This window comes from Zosterops lateralis (assembly GCF_965231275.1).
Source record: "Zosterops lateralis genome assembly, chromosome: 36".
NCBI lineage: Eukaryota > Metazoa > Chordata > Aves > Passeriformes > Zosteropidae > Zosterops > Zosterops lateralis.
Window position 1 is genome coordinate 222,335 of NC_139796.1, and position 14,926 is coordinate 237,260.

General features: G+C 51.5%; 1 protein-coding gene across 1 annotated transcript in view; it reads left to right on the forward strand.

Moving 5' to 3' along the window:
- Nucleotides 1–14,926, forward strand: part of CACNA1A (calcium voltage-gated channel subunit alpha1 A) — a gene marked incomplete at its 5' end in the record, with an annotated part of 51,169 nt that overhangs the window by 33,512 nt on the left and 2,731 nt on the right. Inside the window, 10 exon segments of the mRNA XM_083881936.1 lie at nt 377–460; nt 563–679; nt 1,901–1,966; nt 2,830–2,930; nt 4,602–4,752; nt 5,529–5,656; nt 10,499–10,595; nt 13,350–13,455; nt 14,653–14,760; nt 14,855–14,922. Coding sequence (XP_083738062.1) covers nt 377–460; nt 563–679; nt 1,901–1,966; nt 2,830–2,930; nt 4,602–4,752; nt 5,529–5,656; nt 10,499–10,595; nt 13,350–13,455; nt 14,653–14,760; nt 14,855–14,922 — 1,026 coding nt within the window.

A 14,926-nucleotide genomic window follows, 5' to 3' on the forward strand; every position in this document is an offset into this window, starting at 1 on the left:
TATTATTATTTTTATTTATTATTATTTTTATTTATTATTATTTTTATTTATTATTTTTACTATATTAATTTTATTATTTCTTTTATCGTTATTTTTATATTATTATTAATAATTGTTTACTCTTATTGTTTACTATTATATTTATTTATTATTATTTTATTTAGTGTTATTGTTAATTTACTATTTTTATTATTAATAACAATAATAATAACAATAATAACAATAATAACAACAATAATAAATATAATTATTATTATTATTATAATTATTATTATAATATTAATTATAATATTATATAATATAATATTATTGTATAATAATAATAATAATAATTATTATTATCATTATTATTATTATTATTATCATTTCCCCCCAGAATTATTTCCGCGACGCCTGGAACGTTTTTGACTTTGTGACGGTCCTGGGCAGCATCACCGACATCCTGGTCACCGAGTTCGGGGTAGGTGGGCTTCTCCCCTCCCCCCCCTCATTTCCAGACCCTCCCCCCTCCTCATTTTTAATTTTTAACCTTTTTCCCCTTTTTCCACCCCAAAAAAACCAGAACAATTTCATCAACCTGAGTTTCCTGCGGCTTTTCCGCGCGGCGCGACTGATCAAACTGCTGCGCCAGGGCTACACCATCCGCATCCTGCTCTGGACCTTCGTGCAGTCCTTCAAGGTGAGAGACCCCCGAAAAATACCCAAATTGGGGCTGGGGGCCACCAAAAACCCCCCAAAAAAACCCCCAAAAAAACCCAAAAAACCCCCCAAAAAAAACCCTAAATTGGGGCTGGGGGTCCCCAAAAATCCCCCCCAAAATTGGGTCTGGGGTCCTCAAAAAAACCCCCCAAAAAACCCCCCAAAAAACCCCCCGAGAAAACCCCAAAATTGGGTCTGGGGGTCCCAAAAAAAACCCCCAAAAAAACCCAAAAAAAACCCCCAAAAAAACCCCCTAAATTGGGGCTGGGGGTCCCCAAAAAAGACCCAAATTTGGGTCTGGGGGTGCCCAAAAATCCCCCCCAAAAAACCCCAAAAAACCCCTAAATTTGGGTCTGAGGGTCCCCAAAAAACCGCCCCCAAAATTGGGGCTGGGGGTCCTCAAAAAACCCCAAAAAAATACCCCCCAAAAAAACCCCAAAAAAACCCAAAATTTGGTCTGGGGGTCCACAAAAAAAATCCCCAAAATTTGGGGCTGGGGGTCCTCAAAAAACCCCAAAAAAATACCCCCCAAAAAAACCCCAAAAAAACCCAAAATTGGGTCTGGGGGTCCCCAAAAAAAACCCCCCAAAATTGGGGCTGAGGGTCCCCAAAAAAACCCCCCAAAAAAACCCCAAATTTGGGTCTGGGGGTCCCCAAAAAAACCCCCCAAAAAAACCCAAATTTGGGTCTGGGGGTCCCCAAAAAAACCCCAAAATTGGGTCTGAGGGTCCCCAAAAAAAACCCCCCAAAAAAATCCCCAAATTTGGGTTTGAGGGTCCCCAAAAAACCCCAAATTTGGGTTTGAGGGTCTCCAAAAAAAACCCCCCAAAAAAATCCCCAAATTTGGGTCTGGGGTCCCCAAAAAAACCCCAAAATTGGGTCTGAGGGTCCCCAAAAAAAACCCCCCAAAAAATCCCCAAATTTGGGTCTGGGGTCCCCAAAAAAAACCCAAATTTGGGTCTGGGGGTCCCCAACCCCCCCCCCCCCAAAAAAAACCCCAAAATTGGGGCTGGGGGTCCCCAAAAAACCCCAAAAAAAACCCTCAAAAAACCCCCCAAAAAAACCCAAATTTGGGTTTGAGGGTCCCCAAACCCCCCAAAAAAACCCCAAATTTGGGTCTGAGGCTCCCCCAACCCCAAATTCCCCCCTGGGGGTCCCCAAATCCGACCCCAACCCCATTTTTTCCCATTTTTCCCCCCAGGCCTTGCCCTACGTGTGTCTCCTGATCGCGATGCTCTTCTTCATCTACGCCATCATCGGGATGCAGGTGAGGCTGGGGGTCCAGGGGACCCTTTTTTGGGGTGGGGGGCACCTTTGGGGTGCGGGGGACCCTCAGAGGGAAATTTGGGGTTTTTTGGGGACCCCCAGACCCAAATTTGGGGTTTTTTTGGGGACCCTCAGGGGGAAATTGGGGGGGTTGTTTTGGGGACCCCCAGACCCAAATTTGGGGTTTTTTTGGGGACCCTCAGGGGGAAATTGGGGGGGTTGTTTTGGGGACCCCCAGACCCAAATTTGGGGTTTTTTTGGGGACCCTCAGGGGGAAATTGGGGGGGTTTTTTTGGGGACCCTCAGACCCAATTTTGGGGGTTTTTTTGGGGGGTTTTTTTTGGGGACCCCCAGACCCAATTTTGGGGTTTTTTTGGGGGTTTTTTGGGGACCCTCAGGGGGAAATCTGGGGTTTTCTGGGGACCCTCAGACCCAAATTTGGGGGTTTTTTTGGGGACCCTCAGGGGGAAATTTGGGGTTTTTTGGGGGTTTTTTGGGGGACCCCCAGACCCAAATTGGGGGTTTTGTGCCCCCAGACTCACCCTGGGGTGTTTTATCCCCCCCTGGGGTGTTTTATCTCCCCCTGGGGTGTTTTATCCCCCCCTGGGGTGTTTTATCTCCCCCTGAGGTGTTTTATCCCCCCCTGGGGTGTTTTATCTCCCCGTGAGGTGTTTTATCCCCCCCCGGGGTGTTTTATCCCCCCCTGGGGTGTTTTATCTCCCCCTGGGGTGTTTTATCCCCCCTGGGGTGTTTTATCCCCCCCTGGGGTGTTTTATCTCCCCCTGGGGTGTTTTATCCCCCCCCGAGGTGTTTTATCTCCCCCCTGGGGTGTTTTATCCCCCCTGGGGTGTTTTTCCCCCGCAGGTGTTCGGGAATATCGGGATTGAGGAGGAGGACGATGAATCGGCCATAACGCAGCACAACAATTTCCGCACCTTCTTCCAGGCCTTGATGTTGTTGTTCAGGTGGGGGGGGGGGGGTGTCACCTGCGCTCTGGTGTCACCTTTGGTGGCCTTTGGGTGTCCAGTGTCATCCCAGTGTCACCTCTGTGATGTCACCTGTGGTGGCAGCCAGGGGGTCAGTGTCACCTCAGTGTCACCTGGCTGAGTCCCAGTGTCACCTCGGTGTCACCTGGGCTCATCCCAGTGTCACCTGGGTGCCCAGTGCCATCCCAGTGTCACCTCGGTGTCACCTGGGCTCATCCCAGTGTCACCTGGGCGCTCAGTGCCATCCCAGTGTCACCTGGGCTCATCCCAGTGTCACCTGGGCTCATCCCAGTGTCACCTGGGTGCCCAGTGCCATCCCAGTGCCACCACCCCAGTGTCACCTCAGTGTTATCTAGGTGCCCAGTGCCACCCCAGTGTCATCCCAGTGTCACCCCAGTGTCACCTGGGCTCATCCCAGTGTCACCTGGTGTAATCCCAGTGTCACCCCAGCATAGTTCCAGTGTCACCCCAGTGTCACCCTTGGTGGCACCTGGGTGTCCAGTGCCATCCCAGTGTCACCCCAGTGCCACCCCAGTGTCATCCCAGTGTCACCTGGCCAAGTCCCAGTGTCATCCCAGTGTCACCTGGGTACCCAGTGTCACCTGGCTGAGTTGCAGTGTCACCTCAGTGCCCCCCCAGTGCCACCCGCTCTGTGACACCCGCCCCGCCGTGTCCCCTCTGTCCCTTGGGGTGACACGGGTGTGTCCCCTGTGCCCTGTGGGTGACAGGTGTGTCCTTGTGGGTGATGGGTGTGTCCCTGGGGGTGACGGGCGTGTCCCTGTCCCCATTGGTGACACGGCTGTGTCCCCTGTGTCCCTGTGGGTGACACAGCCCTGTCCCCTGTCCCCATTGGTGACACGGCCCTGTCCCCATTGGTGACACAGCCCTGTCCCCTGTGTCCCTGTGGGTGTGTGGGTGACACGGCCCTGTCCCCCCTGTCCCCATTGGTGACACGGCCCTGTCCCTGTTCCTGTGGGTGTGTGGGTGACACAGCCCTGTCCCCCCTGTCCCCATTGGTGACACAGCCCTGTCCCCTGTGTCCCTGTGGGTGTGTGGGTGACACAGCCCTGTCCCCTGTCCCCATTGGTGACACAGCCCTGTCTCTGTCCCTGTTGGTGACACGGGCGTGTCCCTGTCCCCATCAGTGACACAGCCCTGTCCCCTGTGTTCCTGTGGGTGTGTGGGTGACACGGCCATGTCCCCCTTGTCCCCATTGGTGACACGGCCCTGTCCCTGTTCCTGTGGGTGTGTGGGTGACACGGCCATGTCTGTCCCCATTGGTGACATGTCCCTGTCCCTGTCCCCATTGCTGACACAGCCCTGTCCCTGTCCCTGTGGGTGTGTGGGTGACACGGCCATGTCCCCCTTGTCCCCCGTTGGTGACATGTCCCTGTTCCCTGTCCCCCTGAGGTGACACGGGCGTGTCCCTGTGGGTGATAGGCATGTCCCCATTGGTGACGCAGCCCTGTCCCCTGTGTCCCTGTGGGTGTGTGGGTGACACGGCCATGTCCCCCCTGTCCCCATTGGTGACACGGCTGTGTCCTTGGTGTCCCTGGGGGTGACACAGCCCTGTCCCCTGTGCCCCTGGTGTCCCCGTTGGTGCCATGTCCCTGTCCCCATTGGTGACACGGGTGTCCCCTGTGTCCCCAGGAGCGCGACGGGCGAGGCGTGGCACGAGATCATGCTGTCGTGCCTCAGCGGGAAGCCGTGCGACCAGAACTCGGGGATCAAGGAGGACGAGTGCGGCAACGAGTTCGCCTATTTCTACTTCGTCTCCTTCATCTTCCTCTGCTCCTTCCTGGTGAGCCGGGACCCCTCCCCAGGGGGTCCCCAGATTGTCAGGGGGGTCCCCAAACTGGCCGTGTCCCCTCCCTGGGGGTCCCCAAATTGTCCGTGTCCCCTCCTGGGGGGTCCCCAAATTGTCTGTTCCCCACCTGGAGGGTCCCCAAACCACCCCTGTTTCTCCCTGGGGGTCCCCACATTGTCCATGTCCCCTCCCTGGGGTCCTCAAATTGTCTGTGCCCCTCCTTGGGGGTCCCCAAACCACCTGTACCCCTCCCCTGAGCCCCCTCCCCACATTTCCTTCCTCCTCCTCTTCCTTCCTCTCCCTCTGCTGATCCTGGGGATGCTCCTGGGGGTCTCTGGGTGGGCTCTGGGTGGTCTCTAGGGGGTTTTGGGGGGTCTTTGGGGGGTTTTTGGGGGGTCTCAGCACCCCTGACCCCCCCTCTGGAGCCCCCTCCCCACATTTCCTTCCTCCTCCTCTTCCTTCCTCTCCCTTCGCTGACCCCAGGGAGGCTTTTGGGGGTCTCTGGGTGGGCTCTGGGTGGTCTCTAGGGGGTTTTGGGGGGTCTTTGGGGGGTTTTTGGGGGGGTCTCAGCCCCCCTGACCCCCTCCAGAGCCCCCTCCCCACATTTCCTTCCTCCTCCTCCTCCTTCCTCTCCCTCTGCTCAACCCAGGGATGCTCCTGGGGGTCTCTGGGGGGTCTCTGGGGGGGGTCTCTGGGGGGTTTTGGGGGGTCTCTGGGGGGTTTTTGGGGGTCTCAGCCCCCCTAACCCCCCTCTCGCCCCCTCCCCGAAGATGCTGAACCTTTTCGTGGCCGTCATCATGGACAACTTCGAGTACCTGACGCGGGACTCGTCCATCCTGGGCCCGCACCACCTGGACGAGTACGTGCGGGTCTGGGCCGAGTACGACCCCGCCGCCTGGTAAGGGACCCCCGCCCTGGGGGGCGTGGGCTGGGGGGGCAGGGGGACCCCCCTGGGATAACACCGGGGCATTGCAGGGACAGGGAGACCCCCCTGGGACAGGGACATCCTCCTGGGACACCCCCAGGACACCCCCAGGACACCCCAGGACAGGGAGACCCCCCAGGAGACCCCCAGGACAGGGAGACCCCCCAAGAGACCCCCAGGACACCCCCAGGACACCCCCAGGACACCCCTGGGACACCCCTGGGACACCCCCAGGAGACCCCCCAGGAGACCCCAGGACAGGGAGACCCCCCAGGAGACCCCCAGGACAGGGACACCCCCAGGAGACCCCCCAGGAGACCCCAGGACAGGGAGACCCCCCAGGAGACCCCCAGGACAGGGACACCCCCAGGAGACCCCAGGACAGGGAGACCCCCCAGGAGACCCCCAGGACAGGGAGACCCTCCCAAGAGACCCCCAGGATACCCCAGGACAGGGAGACCCCCCAGGAGACCCCCAGGACAGGGAGACCCCCCAGGAGACCCCCAGGACAGGGAGACCCCCCAAGAGACCCCCAGGACACCCCAGGACACCCCTGGGGACAGGGAGACCCCCCAGGAGACCCCCAGGACAGAGAAACCCCCCCTGGGACATCCCCAGGACAGGGAGACCCCCCCAGGACACCCCCAGGACACCCCCAGACCCTCCCCAAGCCCTCTGGGACCCCCCCATGGGGGGTCTCCTGGTGTGTCCCCCACCCACCTCAGGGGGGCCACCACGTCCCCACCCCAAATTGTCCCCAAGAGGTCCCTGGACCCCCCTCAATTGTCCCCTGGGATGCTCAAATCCCCTCCTGGGGGTTTCTGTTGCCCCCTCCCCATTCTGGAGGGGTCTTGGGGGGTCTTGTATCCCCCTCCCCATCCCGGGATGGGAGTCCAGGTAGGTCAGGGGTCTTCTGGTGGGGGTCTCGGGGGTCCCACCGTCCCCCTCCCCATTTTGGAGGGGTCTCAAGGGGTCTTGTATCCCCCTCCCCATCCCAGGGCGGGTGTCCCAATGGGGACATCGGATCCGTGGGTGGGTCAGGGGTCTCCATGGGCCAGACCCCAGTGGGGTGGGGGGTCCCAGGGTGGGTTGGGGTCTCCCAGCCACAGCCCCCTCCCCAGCCTGGGATAGGGGATCCCAATAGGAAATGGGGTGTCCCAATAGGGACAGTGACTCCATGGTGGGTCAGGGGTCTCCATGGTGGGTCAGGGGTCTCCATGGTCCAGACCCTTCTGGGTTGGGGACTCCCAGGGTGGGTCTGGGGTCTCCCACCCGCAGCCCCCTCCCCACCCTGAGATAGGGGATCCCAATAGGAAATGGGGTGTCCCTATGGGGACAGTCCCAGGGTGGGTCAGGGGTCTCCATGGGTGGGTCAGGGGTCTCCATGGTCCAGACCCCTCTGGGTTGGGGGGCTCCCAGGGCGGGTCTGGGGTCTCCCACCTGCAGCCCCCTCCCCACCCTGGGATAGGGGATCCCAATAGGGACAGTGACTCCATGGTGGGTCAGGGGTCTCCATGGTCCAGACCCCAGTGGGTTGGGGGGTCCCAGGGCGGGTCTGGGGTCTCCCCCCCGCAGCCCCCTCCCCACCCTGGGATAGGGGATCCCAATAGGGACAGTGACTCCATAGTGGGTCAGGGGTCTCCATGGTGGGTCAGGGGTCTCCATGTGCCAGACCCCTCTGGGTTGGGGACTCCCAGGGCGGGTCTGGGGTCTCCCCCCCGCAGCCCCCTCCCCACCCTGGAATGGGAGATCCCAATAGGAAATGTTGTGTCCCAATAGGGACATTGGATCCATGGGTGGGTCAGGGGTCTCCATGGGCCAGACCCCTCTGGGTTGGGGGGCTCCCAGGGCGGGTCTGGGGTCTCCCCCCCGCAGCCCCCTCCCCACTAACGTGTGTCTCTTGCAGCGGGCGCATCCACTACCGGGACATGTACAGTTTGTTGCGCGTGATCTCCCCCCCCCTGGGGCTGGGCAAGAAATGCCCCCATAGGGTGGCCTGCAAGGTTCGCCCCCTCCCCAAATTGGGACTCCCCCTCCCCAATGGAATGCGCTGTGGGGACATACAGGGGCTGTATGTGATGGATATACATTGACCGATGTATATTTGTGTGTCCCCCTCCCCTGCCCTGCCCTGGCCTGGCATGGAGACCCCTCCCCAAATTAAACCCATCCCCGGCATGGCCCCGAATCCTGGAAATGACCCCCCAGATCCTGCCCGGAAAGGTGGGGATGAGATGGGGAAATTCTGAGTTTTTGTGGTTTTTGTGTTTTGGTTTATTTTTTTTTTATTGGCATCGTTTGGAGTTAAGTTGGTTTTTTTAATTATTATTTTATTTTATTTTATTTTATTATTTTATTTTATTTTATTTTATTTTATTTTGTTTTGTTTTATTTTGTTTTATTTTATTATTTTATTTTATTTTATTTCATTTTATTTCATTTTATTTCATTTTATTTTTTATTTTATTTTATTTTATTTCATTTCATTTCATTTCATTTCATTTCATTTCATTTTATTTTATTTTATTTTATTTTATTTCATTTAATTTCATTTTTTTTCTGTGGTTTTTAATTGTTTGTTATACTTTAATTATTTGTCGTTGTCTGTTTGTTTGGCAATTGTTTAAATTTTTTTTCGTTATTTAATTATTTTTATCATTCGATTATTTTTATCATTCAATTGTTTTCTATTATTATTCAATTATTTAATTGTTTCTATCATTCAATTATTTTTCTATTATTATTAAATTATTAAATTATTTTTATCATTTAATTATTTTTCAATTATTATTAAATTATTTTTATCATTCATTTTTTATTTAATTAATTTTTTATTTAATTTTTATTTAATTATTTCCATTATTTAATTATGTCCATTGTCTGGTTATTCAAAATAAAGCACTTATTTAATTTTTTTAAATTATTTTAAATCCTCATTTAATTTTTTTTTTGGCATTAAATATTTTATTTCAAACGTGTCTCTTTTATTATTTTTATTATTTTTTATTTTTATTATTTTATTTTATTTTCCTATTTTTATTACTTATTGATTTTTCTTATTTAACTAATTATTTAAACTATTATTTTATATAATTTTGGGGGTTTATCACTTCACGTTATTCTGATGTTTTTATATTTTTTATATTTTAATTTGTTATTTTTATATTTGTTAATTTATATTTAATTTGCTATTTTTATCTCTTTTTTTTTTCCTGGTTTTGGAGCTTTTCTTTCCCTTTTTCCCAATAAAAATAATAAAAAGGAAACATAACAACAGAGAAATGAAACGTAAAATGATAAAAAGTAAAAGACAAAATAACAGCAATAAAAATCCGGGTTATTTTTATTGTCGTTATTATCGTTACTTTTTATTGTTTTCATTTTTTGTTCTTGTTATTTTTACCTTTTATTGTTTTTATTTGCTTTCTTTTCTCCTTTTTTTCTCTTTTTTTTCTTTTTATTATTTTTTCCCTTTTTTTCCTCCATTTTTTCTCCTCTTCTCTTTTTTTCCCATTTTTTTTCCTTTTTTCTCCATTTTCCCCCTTTTTTTCTTTTTTTTCCTTTCCTTTTCCTTTTTTTTCCTTGTTTTTTTTCTTTTATTTTTTTTCCTTTTTTCTCCATTTTTCCCCCTTTTTTTCTCCTTTTTTTTCTTTTTTTCCCTTTTTTCTTTTTTTTTTCCATTTTTTTCCTTCCCCACCTTTTTTCCCCTTTTTTTTTCCTTTTTTTTTTCTTTTATTTTTTCCTTTTTCCCCCTTTTTTCCTCCATTTTTTTCTCCTTCTCTTTTTTTCCTTTTTATTTCCTTTTCTTTCCCTTTTTTCTTTTTTTCCCCCTTTTTTCTCCATTTTCTTTCCTTTTTCCTCCATTTTCCCCCCTTTTTCTCTGGTTTTTTCTCCTTTTTTTTTTCATTTTTTCCCTTTTTTTCCCCCATTTTCTTTCCTTTTTTCTCCATTTCCCCCCTTTTTTTTTTCCTTTTTTTACCTTTTTTTTTTTTCCCTTTTATTTTTCCCTTTTTTTCCTTTTCTTTTCCTTTTCCCTTTTTTCCCTTTTTTTTTTCTCCTTTTATTTTCCCGTGTTTTTTTCTCCTTTTTTTTTCTCCTTTTTTTCTTTTTTTTTCTTTTCCTTTCCTTTTCCCTTTTTTCTTTTTTTTTTTCCCTTTTTTTCCTCTTTTTTTCTCCTTTTTTTTTTCTTCTCTTTTTTTCCTTTTATTTCCTTTTTTCCCTTTTTTTCTCCTTTTTTTTTTTCATTTTTTTCCTTTTTCCCCATTTTTTCCTTTTTTCTCCATTTCCCCCCTTTTTTTCTTTTTTTTCTTTTTTTTTCCCCTTTTTCCCTTTTTTTTCCCCTTTTTTTCCCCCCTTTTTTTTCCCCTTTTCCCCTTTTTTCCCCCTTTTTTTCCCCCCTTTTTTTTCCCCTTTTTTTTTTCCCTTTTTTTCCCCTTTTTTTCCTCCTTTTTTTTTCCTTCTCTTTTTTTCCTTTTATTTCCTTTTTTCCTTTTTTTCTCCTTTTTTTTTCATTTTTTTCCTTTTTCCCCATTTTTTCCTTTTTTCTCCATTTCCCCCCTTTTTTCTTTTTTTTCTTTTTTTTTTTTTCCCTTTTCCCCTTTTTTTCCCCTTTTTTTCCCCTTTTTTTCCCCTTTTTTTTCCCCTTTTTTCCCTTTTTTTCCCCTTTTTTTTCCCCTTTTTTCCCCTTTTTTTTTCCCCTTTTTTTTTCTCCATTTTTTTTCCCATTTCCTCTCTCTCCTCTCTCTATTTCCCTCCTCTCCCCCGCAGAATTCCCCCTCCCCGTGTGTGACCCCCCGTGTCCCGTGTCTCCCGCAGGGGCCGCCTGACCCTCGCGGATCTGTACGAAATGTTGCGGCAAATGCAGCCGCCGCTGGGGCTGGGGGCGAGCTGCCCCCCCCGCCTGGCCTATAAGGTAGAATAGAACAAAATAGAACAGAATGAACCCCTCCAGGGTCTGGTCCCCCTCCCCGGGTATCCCCACGAAAGTCAGGCTTGGTTTGGGGATTTATTTAAATTTTTTTTTTTTAATTTTTTTAAATTTTTTTTCTGGGTTTTTTTTTTTGATTTTTTGGGGGGATTTTTTTTTTTTTTATTTTTTATTTTTTTTTTTTATTTTGGGGGATTTTTTTTGGGGTTTTTTTTTTTTTCAATTTTTTGGGGGGATTTTTTTTTAGTGGGTTTTTTTTGGGGGGGGGGATTCTTTTTATTTATTTTTTAATTTATTTTTAAATTTTTTGGGTTTTTTTTTTTTTTTAATTTTTGGGGATTTTTTTTTTTTTAGTGTTTTATTGGGGGTTCTTTTTAAGTATTTTTTTAATTTATTTTTTAATTTTTTTGGGTTTTTTTTTTTTTAATTTTTGGGGATTTTTTTAGTGTTTTTTTGGGGTATTCTTTTTAATTATTTTTTAATTTACTTTTTAATTTTTGTGTGTGTTTTTTTGTGGGTTTTTGTGGTTTTGGGGGGTTTTTATTTTTTTAAATTTCTTTTAAATTTTTTGGGTTTTTTAAATTTTTTAAAAATTTTTTAAACTTTTTTTGGTGTTCTTTTGTTGTTTTTTTAATTTTTTGTGTTTGGTTTTTTTTTTTGTGTGTGTTTTTCTTTGGTGCTTTTGGGGTTTTTTGGTGGGTTTTTTGTAATTTTTTTATTTTTTATTTTATTTTATTGGTGTTTTTTAATTTTTTTTTTTTTTAATTTTGGGGCGTTTTGGGGGGTTTTTGTGGGGTTTTTTTAAATTTTTTTTTGGTGGTTTTGTGGGGTTTTTAAAAAAATTTTTGGTGCTTTTTTGGTGTTTATTTGGGAGTTTTTAGGATTTTTGGGGGTTTTTTGGTGTATTTATTGTTTCCCTTCCTGCGGCCGCCGGTCCCGGCTGAGCCCCCCCCCCAAAGGATGGGCTGGGTAAGATGCGCCCCCCCAGCACGGACCCCAAACAGGGGCTTTAGGGCTCAGCTGGACCCCAAAAACATCCCCCGCCCCAAAATCTCCTTTTGGGGTCTCCTCGAAGGGACCACCGACCCTATTTGGGGTCCCCCAAAATCTCCTTTTGGGGTTTCCTTAAAGAGACCCTGAGACCCCCCTCGCCCCTATTTGGGGTCCCCCCTGCCCCTATTTGGGGTCCCCCAGGGATTTCCTTTTGGGGTCTCTTAGAGACCCCCCCCCCAACCCTATTTGCTCCTATTTGGGGTCTCCTCAAAGGGACCACCGACCCTATTTGGGGTCCCCAGGGATTTCCTTTTGGGGTCCCCCCAAAGGACTCCCCCAGCCCCCCCCCACCCCTATTTGGGGTCCCTTTTTGGGGTCCCTTATGGGGCTCAGCGCCCCCTCCCCATTCCCCATTTCAAACCCCCCTCCCCAAAAAATTCTCCTTTTGGGGTCTCCCAAAATCCCCCCCCCTCCTCACCCCCAGACCCCCAATTTGGGGTCTCCCCCCATTTTTAGGGACCCCTCCCCATTTTTAGGGACCCCCCCCATTTTTAGAGACCCCTCCCCATTTTTAGGGACCCCTCCCCATTTTTAAGGACCCCCCCCTTTTCCCAGCCCCTCCCTTCACCCCCCCAGCCCCCCCGACCCTCCCCCCGGCTGCTGCACGACCCCCGCCCCAAATCCCCCCCCCCCCAAAAAAAACCCTGAGCTGCATCTTGGGGTGGGGGGAGGGGCTTTGGGGGGGGGGTCCTGCATCTTGAGGAGGGGTCGGGCATGGAAATGGGGGAGGGGAGGGGTGGGGTCTGTGCCTCAGTTTCCCCCTCCCCACTTTGGCACCGCTCGCTCTTGCACCGCGACCCCCTCCCCAAAAAAAAAAAAAAAAAAAAAAATCCCCTTGGGGGGGGCTGCATGAAGTGGGGGGGGGGTTTGGGGTGAGGAGGGGTCGCTGTTTTTTTGGGGAGGGGGCGCAAAGGCCTGGCAAAGTCATCGCTTTTTCCCCCCACCCCAAAAAAATAATAATAATAATGGAATGAGATTGGGAATGAGACCCCCCCCCTTTTTTTTTCTTTTCTCCTGCTGCATGAGCCGCATGCGCCGCCCCCTCCTCAAAATAAGAATTTTGGGGGGGGTCCCGCTTGGCCGTGCCCCCCCCCCCCCCAATGCATTGGGAATTTAATGAGGAAAAGGTGGGAGGGGGTTGGGGAGGGGTCGTGCCTCAGTTTCCCCGCTGGATGTGCGGGTGGGGGGGGCTGGGATGGGGAGGGGGAGTCAGGGGTGAAGCCCCCTCCCCAAATTTTGGGGTCAACCCCCCCCCCCAGCCTCAATTCCATGGGGAGAAGGCGGGTGGGGGGGATGGGGAGGGGGTCGTGCCTCAGTTTCCCCGCTGGATGTGCGGGTGGGGGGTCAGGGGTGAAGCCCCCTCCTCAAATTTTGGGACCACCCCCCCAATTCCATGGGGTGGGGAGGGGGTCGTGCCTCAGTTTCCCCGCCTTCTCCCCAGCGCCCCCTACTGGGGAAATGGGGAATTTCAGGGAGGGTCCCCACCTGACCCCATCGCCCCCTCCCCACATTTTGGGGTCATCCCCCTCCCCAATTCCCTGGGGGAGAAGGTCGTGCCTCAGTTTCCCCGCCTTCTCCCCAGCGCCCCCTGCTGGGGAAATGGGGAATTTCAGGGGGGGTCCCCACCTGACCCTCTGGCCCCCTCCCCACATTTTGGGGTCACCCCCGTCCCCCCCGATCCCGCAGCGGCTGCTGAGGATGGACCTGCCGGTGGCCGATGACAACACGGTGCATTTCAACTCCACCCTGATGGCGCTGATCAGAACCGCCCTGGACATCAAGATCGCCAAAGGCACGGCGGGGGGACACGGGGGACACACGGGGGGCGTTGGGGACATCAGGGGACACGGGGGACACACGGGGGGCGTTGGGGACATCAGGGGACACGGGGGGACACACGGGGGGCGTTGGGGGACATCAGGGGACATGGGGGACATGGGGATATGGGGGATGTGGGGATATGGGGGGACATGGAGACACATGGGGACATTGGGGACATTGGGGGACATGGGGACACTGGGACATTGGGGACACATAGGGGACATTGGGGGATATGGGGGGATATGGGGACAAGGGGGGACATGGGGATACATGGGGACACATGGGGACATGGGGATATGGGGGGATATGGAGGATGTGGGGGGACATTGGGGACATGGGGGGACATGGGGACACAGGGACATGGAGGACATGAGGGGACATGGGGGACACTGGGGGACATGGGGGGCACAGGGGATATGGGGATATAGGGGGGACATGGGGACACATGGGGACATTGGGGACATGGGGATATGGGGGAATATGGGGGATGTGGGGATACAGGGGACATGGGGGGATATAGGGGACATGGGGGACACCAGGGGACATGGGGACATTAGGGACATGGAGGGACATGGAGAGCATGGGGGGACATGGGGACATTGGGGACATGAGGGACGTGGGGGACATTGGGGGATATGGGGGGATATGGGGATATAGGGGACATGGGGACATGGAGACACACGGGGACACTGGGGGACATGGGGGGCGCAGGGGAGATGGGGGCACAGGGACATGGGGGGACATGGGGGACGTGGGGGATGTGGGGGGATATGGGGACATGGGGACATGGGGACACATGGGCTATGGGGACACAGGGGGACATGGGGACACAGGGAGACATGGGGACATGGAGGGACACGGAGGGTGTGAGGGGATACGGGGGCTTGGGGTGACACGGGTCCCCACAGTGTCCTCGAGGCCACCCAGAGCCACCCATGTCACCCCAAGGCCGCCCGTGTCACCCTTATGTCCCCAAGGCCACCCAGAGCCCCCCATGTGTCCCCCATGTCCCCACATGGACACCCAGAGCTCCCCACGTCCCTGAGGACACCCAGAGCCCCCCGTGTCACCCCAGAGCCCCCCATGTCACCCCAAGGCCACCCAGAGCCCCCAGAGCCCCCCGTGTCACCCCATGTCACCCCACGTCACCGCGGTGTCCCCCCCGCAGGCGGCGCCGACAAGCAGCAGATGGACGCGGAGCTGCGCAAGGAGATGATCGCCATCTGGCCCAACCTGTCCCCCAAAAACCTGGACCTGCTGGTCACCCCGCACAAGTGTAAGGGCCCATCCCTGTCCCCCCAATGTCCCCTGGGTGTCCCCTGGGTGTCCCCTGGGTGTCCCCACGCTGACACACCGTTGTCCCCCCGCAGCCACCGACCTGACGGTGGGGAAGATCTACGCGGCCATGATGATCATGGAGTATTATCGGCAGAGCAAGGCCA